This window comes from Myotis davidii, unplaced genomic scaffold (genome assembly GCF_000327345.1).
Source record: "Myotis davidii unplaced genomic scaffold, ASM32734v1 scaffold534, whole genome shotgun sequence".
Classification (NCBI taxonomy): Eukaryota; Metazoa; Chordata; class Mammalia; order Chiroptera; family Vespertilionidae; genus Myotis; species Myotis davidii.
The window spans coordinates 540,122-557,993 of NW_006286678.1; the positions used below are offsets into that span (position 1 = coordinate 540,122).

The window sequence follows — 17,872 nt, forward strand, 5'->3', positions numbered from 1 at the left end:
GTCACAGTCTCTTACCCAACAGTGAGCTGTGAAAGAGAACCCAGAACAGTCAAATAAACCATCATCTTTTTAGGCACCACCTCAGAACAGACCCAATAAAACCACCAGGACAAAGTACTTCAATTAATCAAAGAAATAAATAACTCAATCACAGTAGGCCCCTTAAATTGATGATTTCTGTTCAACAGAATTCAATTCTGTAACAGCAGGTGTAAATCAACTAATAATGGTAAATATAACGTTTCAAAGAAAAACATAAAAGTAAACTGAATCCTGCTTTATTGAAGCTTGTGGAATATATAAAGTCCTACAGGAAGATTAGAGAGAATCTTCTGGAAAACAGGGATCACAACAACCTCCGTGGAGAGGTTGTTAAAAGAAATTCTCCCTGTGGAGAGGCTGAGAGAAATTCACAGTTCACTTACCCCTCACTGTATGGAGTCCCCCGAGTACCCAGACCGCTTCACCATCTGAGTCCTGACCCCATCCTCTTCAATCTTGATTTTAAGATAGAAAGGGCTATAGTATCTGAAATTGATAGGCCTCAAGAAATTTAAAGACTTTAATGTGTGCAGAAAATTCAAAACTTCAACAAGGAAGCCAGCTCACCTTCACAAGTTACTTCACTGGTCAATAAAAATGAATCGAGTCATCCTGGACATAATTCATTAAGGCTTCAAACCATCTGGAAAAGAGTAGCATAATTATAACATTACTAGGGGCCTGGTGCATGAAATTCATGTGGGGGGGGGGGCCGGTCCCCTCACCTGGCCTGTACCCTCTCCAATCCGGGACCCCTCAGGGGATGTCCAACTGCCTCTTGCAATCCAGGACTGCTGGCTCCTAACTGCTCGCCTACCTGACAGCCCCTAACCAGCTCTGCCTGCCTGCCTGATCGCCCCTAACTGCTCCCCTATCAGCCTAGTCTCCCCTAACTGCTCCCCTACTGGCCTAATTGCCCCTAACCACCTCTGCCTCGCCCCACACCTGGGACCCAGGATTCCCACCTCTGGTCGGTTGCAGGCACCCGGGACCCGGGCTTCCCTACCTCTGGCCGGGTGCAGTCACAGGAGACCATGGGCAGGCAGCTTTACCCAGGCTGCAGCCACAGGCACCCAGGACCACGTGGTGGACGGCTTGTCCCTCTTCCGGGCTGCAGGCGCAGATGCAGCCACTGGCGCCCAGGTCTAGGGGGCGGGCAGCTTGTCCCTCTCCCAGGCTGAAGCCTGGCTGATCCCCATGCCTCTCTCCCCAGCTCATTTGTGCCTGGCTGGTCCCCATGCCTCTCTCCCCAGCTCATTTGTGCCTGGCTGGTCCCCATGCCTCTCTCCCCAGCTCATTTGTGCCTGGCTGGTCCCCATGCCTCTCTCCCCAGCTCATTTGTGCCTGGCTGGTCCCCATGCCTCTCTCCCCAGCTCATTTGTGCCTGGCTGGTCCCCATGCCTCTCTCCCCAGCTCATTTGTGCCTGGCTGGTCCCCATGCCTCTCTCCCCAGCTCATTTGTGCCTGGCTGGTCCCCATGCCTCTCTCCCCAGCTCATTTGTGCCTGGCTGGTCCCCATGCCTCTCTCCCCAGCTCATTTGTGCCTGGCTGGTCCCCATGCCTCTCTCCCCAGCTCATTTGTGCCTGGCTGGTCCCCATTCCTTTCTCCCCAGTGTTGAGTGAGCAGTTCTGGTGCGAGGGCGCAAGGGTGTGATGACCATTTGCATATTAGCTCTTTATTATATAGGATGTAGTCCACGTTTACAAAAAGTTCACTATCTAAATTGAGAAATGTTTGTGCCCATAGATAGCTTATTTCTAAAGGATCTCATACATACACTCCCTCCCAAAATGGCCATGTGTCTCCTCTGTTCTTTATTTCCTTCTCCATGTCAAATATACCAACTTCACTTCTTCAGGTGGAATGAGCCTGAAGAAGAAAATGTCGAAAAGCCTAAAAGTAGGAAGTACACAAGGCTAGTAAGGAGACAAGAGTTGTTTCTAATTCATTTTATAAGCCAAGACTTGCACTCAGCAGTCCTTTCCCCTGATGTCATCCAGCTATCAGTGAGAACCTCAATGGAAAGTCTGTGAAGGACAACTGTTGACAAAGTGCCTACAGGCGACAGTCCAGGAGAGAAGAGGTGGAGGTCTGATGGTGAATGAGTAAGTGCTGTCTAGCCAGCCCCTCCTCTTCTCCTGGCTTTGATCAACCGATGTAGATGCGATGGAAATCGTTGGCACCAAAGGCAGCATTACACTTGGGACATTTGCGCTGGCGGGTATCATAGCGAGTCTTCACACACTCAAAGCAGAAGACGTGAAAGCACTTGGTAAGGACAGCATCCTTTTTACGCATGTTGCAACACGGACAGGTCAGGCGTGCCTAAAAAAGAAAGAAGTCAAAGTCTGAGCAACCATAAGGGTTTATGATCCAAAGGGCTCTCATACATAAGCAAACAAGATCCACCAAGCACTAAGGCAAAAGTACCATTTCCCCCCACAAAATAAACCATTCTCTGGTTACCTTCACGTACAGAAGTTCATATTTATTCTCCCCAGCTATTAGTAGGCCACTTCAGGCCCTGACTGACAAAAAAAAACCCGAAAAACAAAAGCCACACAGCAATCACTGAGGCAGCTTTTCTAACCTTGTAATCCTTAATCTCCTCCATCAGAATCTCATCACACTTGGGTCCATTGTCCGGTTTCTTCGTGGTCTCCAGCTTTCTTCGAAGTCTAGAGATGTCCTCCTGCGGGAGGGCAGACAGCATACCCATCAGACACTCCCAAGCCTGCCGTCTGTGACCAAAATATCACTCCACATGTTGTGGGAAGTCCTTTCATGCCCAGCTGTCGTTTAGGAATGTAGAGAATTGCAAGTGGCAAGATAATTCTTTTGTTTCAGAACAGACAACTGTGATATCGCCAAACCAGAGCTGCATCTAACTACTGTCAATTCAGTACTGTGGAAATACAGTCTAAGAAATTAGAGGGACTGAATTTTTAAAGATGAAAAGCCTGACAGGATACTTCATTTTAAGGCAATCAGTTTTAAGCTGAAGGTAAATTGGATGAAATAATTAACAGATTCATGGATAAGGACAGAAAAGCATAATGAGAAACAGTTGACATGACAAAAATAAAAAAATTGTAGGAAAACTTTACTTTTTTTTTTAATCCTCACCGAGGATATATTTTTATTGTTTTAAAGAGAGGAAGGTGTGGGGAAAGAAAGAGAGAGAAACATCTATTGGTTGCCTCTCGTATGCACCCTGACTGGGGATCGAACCTACAACTAGGCATGTATCCTGACCAGGAATCAAAGGTGCAACTTTTTAGTGCATGGGACGATGTTCCAACCAACCGAGCCACACAGCCAGGGTGAGCAGGAGACCTTTAAAGTCCTCTAATTAAGTATGTTGCTACATATTTACCAACTCATCCCTCTGGTAAGTATTTATTTCATGCGTACTAGGTGCTAGGCACCATGACAGGCTTTGGGGACATAGCAGTGAAGGAAACAGACTTGGTCTTTTCTCTTGAGCAATTGCAATCAAACAGGAAATGACATACTTTAAACCAATGACTCTTCCACAAGATGGGTCACTTCAGAGCTCAGAAAACACCTAACAAGTGAAATGCAAAGAAAAAAAACTCTTACCTGGGCTCGTTTGAAATTAAACATGTCTTTTTCTTTGGTGACACTGTTCTCCACAATCTCATCCTGAAAATCATGCAACTTCTTCTGAGCCAACTCCAGTTGTGCTTTGAGGTCATCTGCAAGCTGGGCTGCCTCCATTGCCTACATGGGATGGACCAATGACATCATCTTGTCACCTCTTAGTATTTCCAGTGAGGCCAAATGCTACCCCAGGTCCAAGGAGTAAGGTGATCTATGATTTCATCAGTGTCATACTTCCTTGTTCCTCTGAGACCAACGGTCACTTTAGATTACAGAGCAATCAATCATACCTTGCGCTTATTCATCTCTAAGGCTTGTGTCCTAAGACCCAGCTCCTTCTCCCCGGTGCCAATGTTGCTTTGTAACAGATGCTCCTTCTCTTCCAATTTCCTTACTACTTGTAACTGGGCATCAACCTTTGAAGAAGAAAATCAGATTTTAACATAAATAGGAAGGAAAAAAACAGAACTGTCTAGGCTCTGTTAATCCACAGGCCCACAAAAGAGAATCTTCTAGAAACCATAAACTACTACTGATTTTACCCATGACCCCTGAAAAGCACATGCAAGATTAGGATAATTAAAAGCTTTACTTTTAATGCAATATATACGTCTATACACACATATAATACATATACATATACACATACACATACATATACACATACACATACATATACACATACACATACATTCATATATACATATACACATACACATAAATATAAACATAAACAAATATGTATCTGATGATTCAAAGAGTCTAGGAAACCACGGAGAAGATTCTTCTCCAAATTGCCAAGACCAGAGGAATTACATTTAGAGGCATTTATCTTCTCCGACCATACTAATCCTCAAAGCCTCGCAATTCATACTAGAACATGTAAATCATAGCTCAAACAAAAGTTCAAGTGAATCTCTTTCAGAGGTTCAAACGTATTCTTTTTCTTGAAACTCATGCACAAAAGAGAATCAAACAATATTAAGGGGTAAAGAGTAAAGTCACACACCCACAAACTCTGATCCCAACATCCAGAGATAACCAGGTAACCACTCTTAATTTCTCATGCAACCTTCCAGAAATTTTAAAAATACACAGCCCATGCACACAAAGACATGCATTTTTAGCACAAAGGGGATAATAAAATAAATCACTTAATGATGTATTTTAGACATGTTTCCATCTTAGCAGGTCTATATTTGTTTTAACAGCTACACCGTACTCCTTTGTAGGGATGTATAATTTACTTCCCAGTAACCTAATAACGTACATTTAGTTTTGTTTTTCCTATTATACAAAAATGCCACAATCATCATTTTTAATGCATATTTTCATGTAGAAATTACCCTACTTCAACAGAAGTCTGAAAAGCTGTTTATTCTAATTACCTGAGTCTTCAAAGTCAAAACCTGGTCGGCCAGCTCCTCCTTCTCTTCTTTGAGTAACTTATGGATCTGATTGGACTTGATACGTTCTGACATGAGCTTGAAATTGGCATCATCCTTCTCCCGCAGCTGCTGCATCAAGCGGATATTTTGCTCCTGCATGTCTTCAAAGGCCTGGCCTGTGACATCCATCTCAGAGAGGAGAGCTTCTTCCTCCTAAAATAAGGAGTAAAAACCTTCATTTTAATGGAATCTTCCAAAAAAACATTAGCACAGGAAGCTAAGCTTCCCCACTGTTCATTCAGAAATAAATTAACCTGATGTCAAGGAGACACTCAGTTTCAAGAAGCTTAGTTTTGTCATTATGTCAGCCCTAGGGAAGCAAAAGAAGCCCTATTATCTGAAGCCACTGGCACTACTGGTCTGCTACCATTAGTCGATCTGTTCTCCAAGCGAGTCACAACAGACAAAAATATTATACATTTCAGAATCAGCAACCTGATCCAGTAGCAGTTGATTAAGAGAACGGCTAACGCAAATCCTAACATTTTCTCACTCTTCCATAATTATAATACTGAATTTAATCTACAAACTTTCCAACAGCATTGCACGACAATCTGACTGGTGAAGAACAGTATCTAAAATAGTTTTCTTACATTTGTGTTATTATAAATGAGCATCTTTTCTTAAACCATCTGTATTTTTTTATGTGAACTATTCTTATCTTTTGCCGATTCTATTGGGTTGGTGGGTTTTCTTCCCTATCCTCTTAGAAGTTTTTTAAATATATATTATAAATATAAGCCCTTTTGTGATAAATTTTTTTCCTGTTTGTCATTTATCTTTTGGCTTTGCTAACAGTGGTTTTTGTCATGTAGACATTTTGTGGGGGGGTTTCCCTCATTAAGTCAAAATTATCAATCTTTTCTTTCATGTTTATAGACTCTTGGTAATAGCTAGAAAGGTCTTCTCCACTCCAAATCTTTAGGAAGAATTAACACTATTAAGATAATGAATATAGGGTCTTTCTACTTATACTAAAACAGTGATGGCGAACCTATGACACCTGTCAGAGGTGACACACGAACTCATTTTTTTGCTTGATTTTTCTTTATTAAATGGCATTTAAATGTATAAAATAAATATCAAAAATGTAAGTCTTTGTTTTACTATGGTTGCAAATATCAAAAAATTTCTATATGTGACACGGCACCAGAGTTAAGTTAGGGTTTTTCAAAATGCTGACACGCCGAGCTCAAAAGGTTCGCCATCACTGTACTAAAACCTATTGTAGTATAATTTCCTAATATTTTTTCTTTAAAAAAGAGAGAAAAGTGGCAATCAACAGACTTAAGAAGAGTCAAACCCCACTTTTTATAAAATGAATGTATATAGATTCTTAAAAAGTTCCTCTTTTAAAGGTACTTAATGATCAAGTCACCGTTAAAATTACTTCATTTCATTGTCATGTAGCTATTTCTTAGAAACAGTGAAGGTGTTCCTCACAGTGAACATACATGGTTTTTCCAACCATTTTTGGTATCTTTTTGCTGAATGTCAAAAAATTCACTGGGACTTAAAAATAAAACAATCCATGCTCATTATCAGGAGGGAAACGGTCTCTATAGTTTTAGGACCCACAAACAACCATGGTTAACATACTGGGTATTTATATCCTGTTTGGGGCACATGTTTTTTCTTAGTTTCATATATTTATAATCACAATGTATATAATATTTTCTATCTTTCATTTTATTTTTTTTAATATATTTTATTGATTTTTTTACAGAGAGGAAGGGAGAGAGATAGTTAGAAACATGGATGGGAGAGAAACATCGATCAGCCGCCTCCTGCACATCTCCTACTGGGGATGTGCCCGCAACCCAGGTACATGCCCTTGACCGGAATCGAACCTGGGACCTTTCAGTCCGCAGGCCGACGCTCTATCCACTGAGCCAAACCGGTTCTGGCCTATCTTTCATTTTAATTTTATATTCATTATATCCTGATTCCAGACGAAAAGAGAAAGGATAGATCCCTCAAAAAACAACGTCTAAACAACATGCTATCCATTTGAATGTAAAAAGTAAACTTCATGTCTCACAAATACACAAAACAAAGTAACTGAAGGATGAAAGACTTCAGTGTAAAACAAACATATATAGGAAAAAAAGACTGAACTGAAAGAGCCAATTTCACTGTCAATAACGTACCTATCAGGTAACACTGACTTCAAAAACTGGTTAAATAAAGGAAGTGTGCCCACCTGCTTGGCCATCGCCAGCTTCTTCTGCAGGTATTCTATCTGCTCCTCTACTGCCCGGATCTTCCTCAGGGCGTCCTCATCAGCCATTTTCTTGTTCTCTTTTTTCTCCTTATCCTCTAGATCCTTGAGTCTTTGCCTTAGATCTTCCAACTACAGGAGGAAAGGAATCACATAAAAACAAAGAAAGAGCTATGATAAAATTTCAAAAATCAATTAATACTGTGCACAGATGGAGGGCCCATGACATCAAATTAACCTTTATAGAATTATGAAAGGGGATAAATGATATACACATCTCAGCACTGTTTTAATATCACTTTATTCCAACACTCCATACTTTCATAGCAACATTTGAAAGTATGAGGAGAGCATATGTATGTTTCTTTAAAATAGTTCTCACCCTTTTTTCCTAGACTCCAAAATTCAAAATAAGACATTCTTCCCAAAAGTTATCAGAAAAGAGAACCATTATAATAATGATTTATATGGGGTAAGGGGGGATACAAAAGTTTGAAAAGACTATTCCTACTCCCAGTAATTCTGATTACCTTACCCACCACCTAGTGGAGAATCTGGGAATCTCTATTTTAGATGGTTGTGAAAGGGAAAAAAATGTTGCTAAGTTTTAAACTCTAACTTTAAAAACAAAGAAACCATAGCCTTCAGAAGTGTGAAGGAAAATCCCACAGATGACGGTTTTAATCTGAATGACAGGTAATGGCGGACTAGATTACCTCTGCCTTAGACTTCTTCTCAGCTGCCATTAGCTGAACTTTGTCTCTCTGTTCCTTTGGGGCCGAGCGGTACATATCTAGCAACAGTTTCATCTCCTTCTGGCTCTCCTGTGCCTTCCTATGAAGACAGTGGTAGAGGAAGGGGAAAGGTGTAATGAGAAAACAAAGGACATCAGAACATAGAATTTAGAATTGAGCAAAATTATTTTGCAGCAGTTCTATTTTACACTTTACATCACACCTCTAAAAGACAAAACTTTCACAACTATCAAGAGACTTCTGGATATACTCAGGAAGGACAAGAAAGTAAGCTGTATAAATGAATCATTTCTCCCTTCAGACCAGGTTCTAAAGTTATCAAGTGAACACTGTGGCCCTTAAGCAGGCACATTTCTGGGCCCTCACTCTTAGAAACTGATATTCAATAGGTCTGGGCAGGGGTCCAGGGCTGTATTTTAAATAAGCCACCCACATGATTCTGATACCACACTTGAAAAAAATTTGTCTTAAAGAGGCCAAGAGGAAGGAAGGAGGAAAAAGGGAGAAAGTTGAAAAATATACTGCTCTTCCTAGATTTGACAGTTAAGTGATTAGCCATCAGCCAAAGATGAAAATTTCATCTCTTACTAAGTTATCAAACCCCTTAACTATACTTTCAGGTACCAAAGAAGTTCAAACATTTTGAGCACAGTGGTCCCTCAAATCCAAACATCAATAAAGGCCCAACCATGACCAATGGGGAGCAGGAAGTACCCAGTTCTACCAGAGCACTTATGAGTTCAACAGGAAGAGCAGGGACGATGTGTGAGGTTCTATGGTGTTTCATGGACCGTATAGCTGTTTTAAAGCCCGCAGGAATAAACCTCCCTAGAAATCTCTTGAAATGACCCAATATGTACCAAACTGGTTAACTGCCAGGCAAACAGATCAACATTGTTCAAACAGTGATATATATACTCTACCTAATATAAGTTAAATTACAATTAATGCCAGTGATCTGCCAGTAGTTAATTTCAATAATTCTCAGGAGTGTTACTTCAATCATGACACCCCTTCCCATAATTTGGATTCATGACAAATAAGGTCACAACTACGAGGTTTACTGAGACGAGACCACTGAACTGGACTCCACAGTAGCCATGCAGGTCATTGTGGCTGTTTGTACACTTGATCAAGAACTGAGACCACGTTAACTGCTCGTTTAGTTACACTCAGAGTGACACGATTATCAGATAAGCCATGCCACAAAGCGGACATTTCATGCGTGATGTCCTAACCTTAGCTTCTGAGTCAGAAAGTTACTGTAAACATTGCTCTTACTTGAGTTCAATCTTCAATTGTTTGATAATTTCTGCTTCCTTTTTCCTCCCGTCATCATGTTTCCCTTTCTCTTTCTCCTTAGCAGAATCTCTCTCTTTTTCTGATTCTTTTAGTTTCTGCTTCTCTCGTTCTCTCTCCTTTTCCTTCTCCCGCTCTCTTTCTCGCTCCCTTTCTTTCTCCCTCCTTTCTCGTTCTCGCTCTTCCTCGTCCCGTTTGGACTTCATTTCGTTGGCCTCCTCCTGAGATGCCTTCGATGCGGAGGACTGAGCAGACCAGTCCTCCGGATCTTGCTTCACCTCTGCAGGCTCGTCCTTAGGGTCTTCAGTACTAGACTGAGACTGCAGGAGGGCACTGCCACTGCGCAGACGTGTCTGGGGGGACAAAGAAATGGGAGAAGCACATCACTTACGGCCACCACACTGCTGTCCTCACTTGAAAACTGCTTTACAAACTGAATAGTAAATAATACTTCTTCTACTCCTCCCAGTTACCTTGTTCAGGTCAGACTGGGCTTCTCTCAATTTCCGCTTATACCTCAGGACTTCCCCTTTCAGCTGGTGATTATGATTCTGGAGGCTACTGATGAGGTGGCGCATCTCCCGGTTGATGGGGCCTTAAACACAGCAACAGCAATGTTATGAAGAACTGTGATGAGGGGAGAGAGGACAGAACACATCAGGGACCACTAAGAAAGAGGAAGAATTGCCAAGAGTCCTTCTCAGAACATGAAAACAAAACTGGCCAATTTGATCTAAAAATAAACCCTCAGGCTGCGAACAGAAATGAATTAAAGAATTTGATTTTAGGTTCTTTAGGACTTCTGAGCTCCAGTTAGTACTAACAAATCCTGGCGACCGTGTTGTGTCTTTCAAGTAAAGCATTTGCAGCAGCCAAACTGCAGGGAGGAGCAAGAATAATCCTACCTGCTTGCTCATTGGCGGCAAGGGTCTGCTCAAATTCTATCCTAAGCATTTCATATTCCTTGCGGACCTGGGCCAGGGTATCTTCTAGCTGGATCACTTCAGTCCTCAGCTTCTTATGAAGACTAACCTCATCTCGCTACACACAGGAAAAAAAATAAAAATAAAAAATTATTATCAAAATGTGGAAAGATCATCATGTTCTATTATGTTCCATAAATTCAATTTTTATGGATCAAAGAAGAAGAAAAAAATACCAAGAAAAGAGAGATTACTCTGAAAAGTCCCAATTTCTGCACGCCAGACGGCTACTAAACACTGATTTGAGAATCAGCAAGATACTAAAGAAATAAAGGAAATGGCCCCTAACTGAGAGTGTTACAATTTAATTGGAGAACTAAACAATAAAACAAAATATAAACATGTGAAGTAAGATACACTAAATTAAAATCAGTTCATTTGGCAGAAATACAGCAAAAGACTGACTACTATAAAAAAACATTATCTTAAGGACTATATAAGATACAGAAGTGAACACATAAATAAAAAGTTTCTGCCTTCAGCCTGGCTGGTGTTGCTCAGTGGTTGAGCTTTGACCTATGAACCAGGAGGTCAAGGTTCGATTCCTGGTCAAGGCACATGCCCAGATTTTGGGTCAATCTCCAGCAGGGGGCAGCCAATCAATGATTCTGTCTCAATATTGATGTTTCTGTCTCTCCCTCTCCCTTCCTCTCTGAAATCAATTTTTTTCTAAAAAGTTTCTGCCTTTAAAGAAAAGTATTTTCACAGGTATTATAAGCTATAATGGCTGTAGCAGAGATGCAGCTTCTACCCACTATTCTCCAACATCCACATAAGGCTCCACCCACACTAACCTATTTTTATGTCTGTTGTTCTCACTGCTCAATGGTCTTCTCCTATTTTTATCTACCAGTAAACTTGGATTTATCCTTAAGATTCATACTTCACTTGGCAAGTGGAATCTAGAAGGTTCCACAGTCCAATCAGATGCTCTGTCTCCTTTATCACTGCAAATGTGGGATATGCCTCTACTGTACCACACTGCATTCTAATGGATGCAATTCTCCCACTAGCCTGAATGATTCTTGATGGCAGGATGCCCACCACCTAGCAGAGACAAGACCTACAGCAACTCTATAAGTATTTGCTGAATGAATAAGAGATTAACTGCACTTGAAAGAATAAACTTAAAAAACTAGGAGGCAGAAAAGCTTATATACAGAAGACAAAGCTAGCTGTTACCTCAATGAGCTCCACCTGGCGCTGGTGGGTCCCCCTGGTACCATGCAGCAGGGTCCGAGCCTCATCCAAGTGCGCTTTCAACTGTAGGCTCTCATTGTAGAGGACGGAGAATTGTGACTGCATACAGCGATATTCTGGAGTCTCCTTAACCACTTCCTCTACTGCGCTCCGCAATTCCACCTCGGGGGGGATCCAAAGAAAAGAAAGTCAAAGCAGAACCTAGCATCTGTGCCCTAGATACTAGACAGGAAATAAAATGGTAAACTCTGGGGGGAAAAGGACACATATGTAATACCTTAATCAATAAAGAAAGAACAACAAAAAACAAAAAATGTTAAACTCACTGATGTCCTGCGCAATTGAGACAAGCTTTATGAAGATTATAAAGTAGTTCTACCCACCCCTCTAGTTATGTAAAAACCTACCCACAATTAAATCAGATCACCCAAGAGGTAGTACCTGGTACCTGTATTCTTCCACCCAAGAGTTGTTTTACTTGGTAAGTGTTCTACATTACGTGTCAACCTAGATCCAAGGACTCTAGAAAAGCCCTATGAAATCTGCCAGATTCAGGGACAGAGATGAGCACTATGAAATTTGTCAGGATGCTTACTTTAAGAACATAGTTAAGGACCCCAGTCACAAACCTGTTCTCTTTATTAATCACACAGAAAAATATTTTTGAGATTGAATCAAAAATAGTTATGCTTCTCCTAAGTAACTGCCTGCTTTAATTACCCAAACGCTTCCACTGACTTAACTCAGATTGTTTTGGGGTTTTTTCAGTTCCAACATCTTTATTTACCTAGAAATCAATCACATTTAAAAAGACAGGTGGCTGTGACTGAAAGAGGAATGGAAGACTTTCAGAATCCACTTTCTTCCCCCCAAGAACCTGGGGAAAGTAAATTCCAATGGGCAGGTCTGAAAACCAACAGGATCACTGACCAGGTTTCTTTCTGTTTTGGCAGCTAGAAACTGCAGAGCCGAATGCCGTGCCCACCTTTGGCAATTACTGACATGTGAGTGGCCTCCCCTCCTACAGAATGCACAGGCTCCTGGCACATATCTTGTGTACAAGTCCCATTTTTTTAAATGCATTTTGGATCCTCACCCTAGATTATCCTCTCCTCACTTCTCTCAACAATTCCTAAGTTGCAACATGTTAATTCAGTCTATATATCTTTGTAGGTTGCTTTTGATCTTTTTCAGAAGGGAGCAGGGTACAGATAAGTAAATATATAAGGAAATAAATCAACAAGCCAATTTCCCCTCATAAATTCTGAGGATTCACAAGTATGAACATGAGTTGGTCAGCAAAAACATTTCAGTTTACTCCCCATCAGAGATGTGTCTCCTACCTTCAGCTTTTCGTTTTGTGTGGTGACCTCGTCAAAGTCTTGCCGAAGTTTCTCCAGCTCACAGTGGCGATTCTGAGCCAACTCTTTGTTCTCCTCAAGCTCTGCATTCATTTCCTCAAACTGGAGAGATGAAGGAAAAGAGTAAAATGGGAACAAAGAATTTTTAAATCATTCCCATTCCTAAGTTTCCGTCTTCACTGATCACTCTTCTGGCAAAACCCCACTAGACCACTTATGAACACAATCCCAACCTGGCACAACACTGACACCAGGTCAAAAAACACGTCCTGAGTGAGTTAGACTTTACCTTCCGGGCATTAATAGTGATTGTGCCGCCATAGAGACTGCTCCCCGCTCCATATACCTTGTAACCTTTCGAGTTCACCTACAGAGAAGACAAAGATTCTTCAGTGAGAGGCCCCAAGATTTCAGTCTGGTAAGCAAAGTACTTTCAAAGGAATCTGTCCCCAAAAACTACTGCCCAAGTCCATGATTTCTGAGCAGGCCCTGAAAATGATTCTAGTCTCCAAACTATGAATGAAACAGCACTTGCCCGTTCTAGGACTTCTGCTAAGTGTCGGTTGAGTCGCTGTTCCCTCTTCCGAATTTTGTCAATATCCCACTGCAGGTCATCAATCATGGACTCTAGGACAGACACTCGTGACTCAGCTGTCTCCACTTTACTCTGCAACTTGGAGAACTGGATCCCGAAGATGGGCATTCAAATAAGCATAGCAAAAAAAAAACAAAAACAAGTTAGAAAAACAATGACTCACATCAATACCTTCTTCTCAATGCATGAGTATAAAAATGAAATGACAGGTTCTTTTAACAGTTCTGAGTCAGTTACACTCATGAAAACCATGGAAGTCTATAAGAACTCTCATACAAGGAAGACTACTTAAGATTCAATGCTTTTTCTACCTCTGGGAAACATCATTTCTCCAGATAGAATAGAATCCCATCAAAAAATGTGTAATTTTTAAAAAATACACATTTTTATTGATTTCAGAGAGGGAAGTAGAGGGAGAGAGATAAAACATCAATGATGAGAGAATCATTGACCAGCTGCCTCCTGCACACCCCCTATTGGGGATTGAGCCTGCAACCTAGGCATGAATAATCTGCAACCTGTGCCCTTGACCAGAATAGAACCCGGGACCCTTCAGTCCACAGGCCAATGCTCTATTCACTGAGCCAAACTGCCTAGGGCAAATATGTATTTTTTAAGAGACAAAAGATAACATTATCTTTTCAGACACATATTATAGGAGACAAAAATTCAAATAGATAGCCAGAAAAGACACCTATCATTACCCCCAACTTTCCCTTCTCATTTCTACAAATGATATCCACAGAGAACAAAGGAAAGCTTCCATTCTCTTTTTAAAGCTTACCCAGGACAATCTTGAATCAGGTACTATAGAGATACAAAAATCTTTGGTGTTCTCTGTTTATTTAGGAACTACACGCCAGCTAATACTATTTAATGCTTTAATTATGAATCTGACACATGTTCACATTAATCTATGCATATCCTTTGTGTTGGTTTTAAAATGTCCACCCCCGTCCCACCCCCGCCCCATGCCCTAACTGGTTTGGCTCAGTGGATAGAGCGTCATCCTGCAGACTGAAGCGTCCCGGGTTCAATTCTAGTCAAGGGCACATACCTGGGTTGCAGGCTCAATCCCCAGTGTGGGGCATGCAGGAGGCAGCTGATCAATGAATCTCTTTCATCACTGATGTTTCTATCTCTCTCTTCCTCTCTGATATCAATAAAAAAAAATTTTTTTAAATAAAATGTGGCCCCTAAATTCTTTGACAGTCCTCCAGTCAAGAGGTAGGATCACTGTTTCCTCCTCTTGAAGCTGAGTCAATTTCAGTGGCCCAGTGGAAATGATGCTACATAACTTCGAGGCTATGTCTGAAAGGCCATGAAGGTTCTGCCTGCAGTTCACTCTCTGAAAGCGAGCTGCCACATAAGGAGTCTAACTACCCTGAAACTACTGCGTTGGAAAGCAACATGCAGGTATTCCAGTGGACTAAGGTGAGCTCCCAGCTGACTGGTAGCAGTAACACAAGCCACAAGAGCCATCTTGGACATCAGCTCAGCTGAGCAAAGTAATGTGCCTCTATAGCTTTGTAAAGCTACATGAGACTTGGGAAAGGCCTAGAAGAGGTAGGTTCTTTCATCTTGGTAGCAAGTAGTTTGTCTTAAAATGTGACCACAAGGTTACTTTTTTTTCTATACTTTTTACATTTCTATATTTATTACATTTTAGAGAGTGGAAGGGAAGGAAGAGGGGAGAGAAAGAAAGAGTTAGAGAGAAACATCGACTGGTTGCCTTCTGCATGTGCCCTGACCGGGCCAGATCAAACCTACAACCTAGGTACGTGCCCTTGACCAGGAATTAAACCCACAACCCTTTGGAGCACAACTGACACTCTAACCACTAAGCAAAATCAGCCAGCGTAATTACTCTTTTTTTTATGACACTCAAATCCTATATAATAAAAAGCTAATATGCAAATCAACTGAAAGGTGGAATGACTGGTCGCTATGATGCGCCTGACCACCAGGGAGTAGATGCTCAACTCGGGAGCTGCCCCCTGGTGGTCAGTGCACTCCCACAGGAGCCAGGCTCACGGCTGGCAAGCGCAGCGGCAGTGGCAGGAGCCTCTCCCACCTGTGCAGCAGAGCAAAGGATGTCCGACTGATGGCTTAAGCCTGCTCCCCACATCAGTCAGACATCCCCCGAGGGCTCCCGGACTGCGGGAGGGCACAGGCTGGGCTGAGGGACCACCCCCCAAGTGCACGAATTTCATGCACTGCACCTCTAATTACTTATAAGCACTGCTATACTCTAACTACCCCCTTTGATGGTTGATGAGAATACACATGTATTATAAACTTCCCAGATGATTTTCATGCAACCAGCCCAACAGGGACCGTGGCCCTGAAGTTTAGGAAATAAGGACATAATGAAGAACACAGGCTTTGAAGTTGAACAGCCCTACATCCAAATCATTGCTCCATCACTTTGTGACTGTGTGACCTCAGACCAGTCACCAACCTCTCAGTTTCCTCAGCTGTAAGATGGGAATTAATATGCATAAAGTACCTAAGTGCTAGGCACTGAGGAAATGGTAACTATTAAATTATTAATAAATATAAGAATTTGGTGGCCAAACTAAGGTAGGTCAAATTTCTAAACTAAAATGAGAATCAGAAGAGTCTTGTAAGACCTATCATCACTTAGTCATTCTATATAATAAAAGCCTAATACGTTAAGTGTCCGGTCGTGCATTCAATCAATCAAAGCGTAATATGCTAATGATATGCTAAGGGTGCGCAACTGCTCGCTATGACGTGCACTGACCACCAGGGGGCAGACACTCCAATGGGTCGGTTAACTTGCTGCTGGGGTCCGGCCAATCAGGACTGAGCTAGATGGGCAGGACATGCTCTGGAGCCCTCCCACAGTCCCTTCCCAGCTAGCCAACCTCCCACAATCCCCGATTGTGCACAGGTGGGGTCCCTTGGCCTGGCCTGAGCCATCTCACAATCTGGGCTGAGGGGCCTCCACCAGGTGTCTAGTTTTATATAAATAAGCACATACCCAAATCGTGGTTTGAACATGCACCATTTGTGTCCAAGTTTGGACTGAAAACCTACATTGCTCAAGTTCTAGGTCAGTGATTGGCAAACTGCGGCTCGCGAGCAGTTTGCCGACCACTGTTCTAGGTCATCAATAATACAGCAGTTTCTATTGCCCCATTCTCAGATGAATTTCTACCAACCCATTCCTCAGTAACATTATACATGGTCTTTTATATTTGGGGTAGTTCAATATTTGGGGGTTTGGTGTGCTGTTCTGCAAAACCCCACATGACAGTATTTCTTCCTAAAGACTAAGATTTTAAATGCTAGTTTAAAACACAGGAAGAGACTAGGAGAAACATTCAATGATTTTCTTCCTTTTACCTATCTCAGATTTTGATTTCTCTGAGCTGGTTGCTTTAGCATGTCCTGCATGCTCCTCAATATAAAAAGGCTTTCTAGAGTAAGCTGACCCCTGCAGCACTCAGAACTCTGAGTCAATGTCTGCCACAGGACACTAGGCCAAGTACCTCCTGAGACATGGTGCGGTGCTTTTCCTGAAGGAGGTCTGTCAGCTCCTGCAGCCTCATGTTCTCTTGTGCGAGGAAGGAGTTCAGCTCCTGCACTGCTTCCTCCACTATCAGGTTGTCTGAGGGAGAAGAACTTTAGTTTAGCATCTACAGTGTCACATTTTAGAACTGCATATTCCACCAAAACATTAACATGAAATCTCACTTTATTTTCCAGAAAACTTCAAGAATTAGGCTGGCTTTCATTATCTTCACAAGATAGAGATTAGGTGACCTTCTTGAGGAAATGATCACAGTCAAGGTCACCTAATTCACATCCCTTTCTATAGAGTCAAAATGCCTTAATAAAAGAAATTGGGAGTTTCTATAACTTTATTCAGATAAGGCAGAATTATCTAAAACACTTAATTTTAGAAGATGGGCATCTCTAATCTATCAGACTTAACAGCAATAAAATTCTATTTTATAAGGCTATCACAAATTCCTATTGTTCACTAATACCAACATGAAGCATCTCTGTACTGGGAGACAAGAGGGATAGGGGACAGAAATTTCCTTGCTCAAATGAGCACCTATCTACACTAATAAAAGACAAAGATGCTAATTGACCATACCTTCGCTATGCCCCAAGCCACGCCCACCAGCCAATCAGAGCAACTATATGCAAATTAACCCAACCAAGATGGCGGCCAGCAGCCATGGAGCTGGAGCAAGCAGGAGGCTTGGTTGCCCAGCAATTGAGGAAGTCAAGCTTCCCGCCTGCCCTGAGCTGGCTATGGCCTCAGCTCATGGCAACAAAGTTTCAATTATCGAAGAAAAAAAAAT

General features: G+C 41.8%; 1 protein-coding gene across 5 annotated transcripts in view; it reads right to left on the reverse strand.

Annotated features, from left to right (window-relative positions):
• Positions 1-1,693: 1,693 nt before the first annotated feature.
• The window catches only part of RNF20 (ring finger protein 20), an 80,400-nt gene continuing 64,221 nt past the window's right edge, over positions 1,694-17,872 (reverse strand). For all 5 annotated transcript variants that reach the window (XM_006758409.2, XM_006758408.2, XM_006758406.2 and 2 more), the window contains exons 6-20: positions 17,048-17,166; positions 13,470-13,616; positions 13,224-13,301; positions 12,917-13,036; positions 11,556-11,735; positions 10,296-10,431; positions 9,864-9,985; positions 9,373-9,743; positions 8,053-8,170; positions 7,319-7,468; positions 5,056-5,268; positions 3,958-4,083; positions 3,647-3,787; positions 2,634-2,735; positions 1,694-2,368 (exon numbers count right to left, since the gene is read on the reverse strand). In XM_006758409.2, coding sequence (XP_006758472.1) covers positions 2,192-2,368; positions 2,634-2,735; positions 3,647-3,787; positions 3,958-4,083; positions 5,056-5,268; positions 7,319-7,468; positions 8,053-8,170; positions 9,373-9,743; positions 9,864-9,985; positions 10,296-10,431; positions 11,556-11,735; positions 12,917-13,036; positions 13,224-13,301; positions 13,470-13,616; positions 17,048-17,166 — 2,300 coding nt within the window. In that variant the 3' untranslated portion in view covers positions 1,694-2,191. The remainder of the gene's footprint in view (positions 2,369-2,633; positions 2,736-3,646; positions 3,788-3,957; positions 4,084-5,055; positions 5,269-7,318; positions 7,469-8,052; positions 8,171-9,372; positions 9,744-9,863; positions 9,986-10,295; positions 10,432-11,555; positions 11,736-12,916; positions 13,037-13,223; positions 13,302-13,469; positions 13,617-17,047; positions 17,167-17,872) is intronic.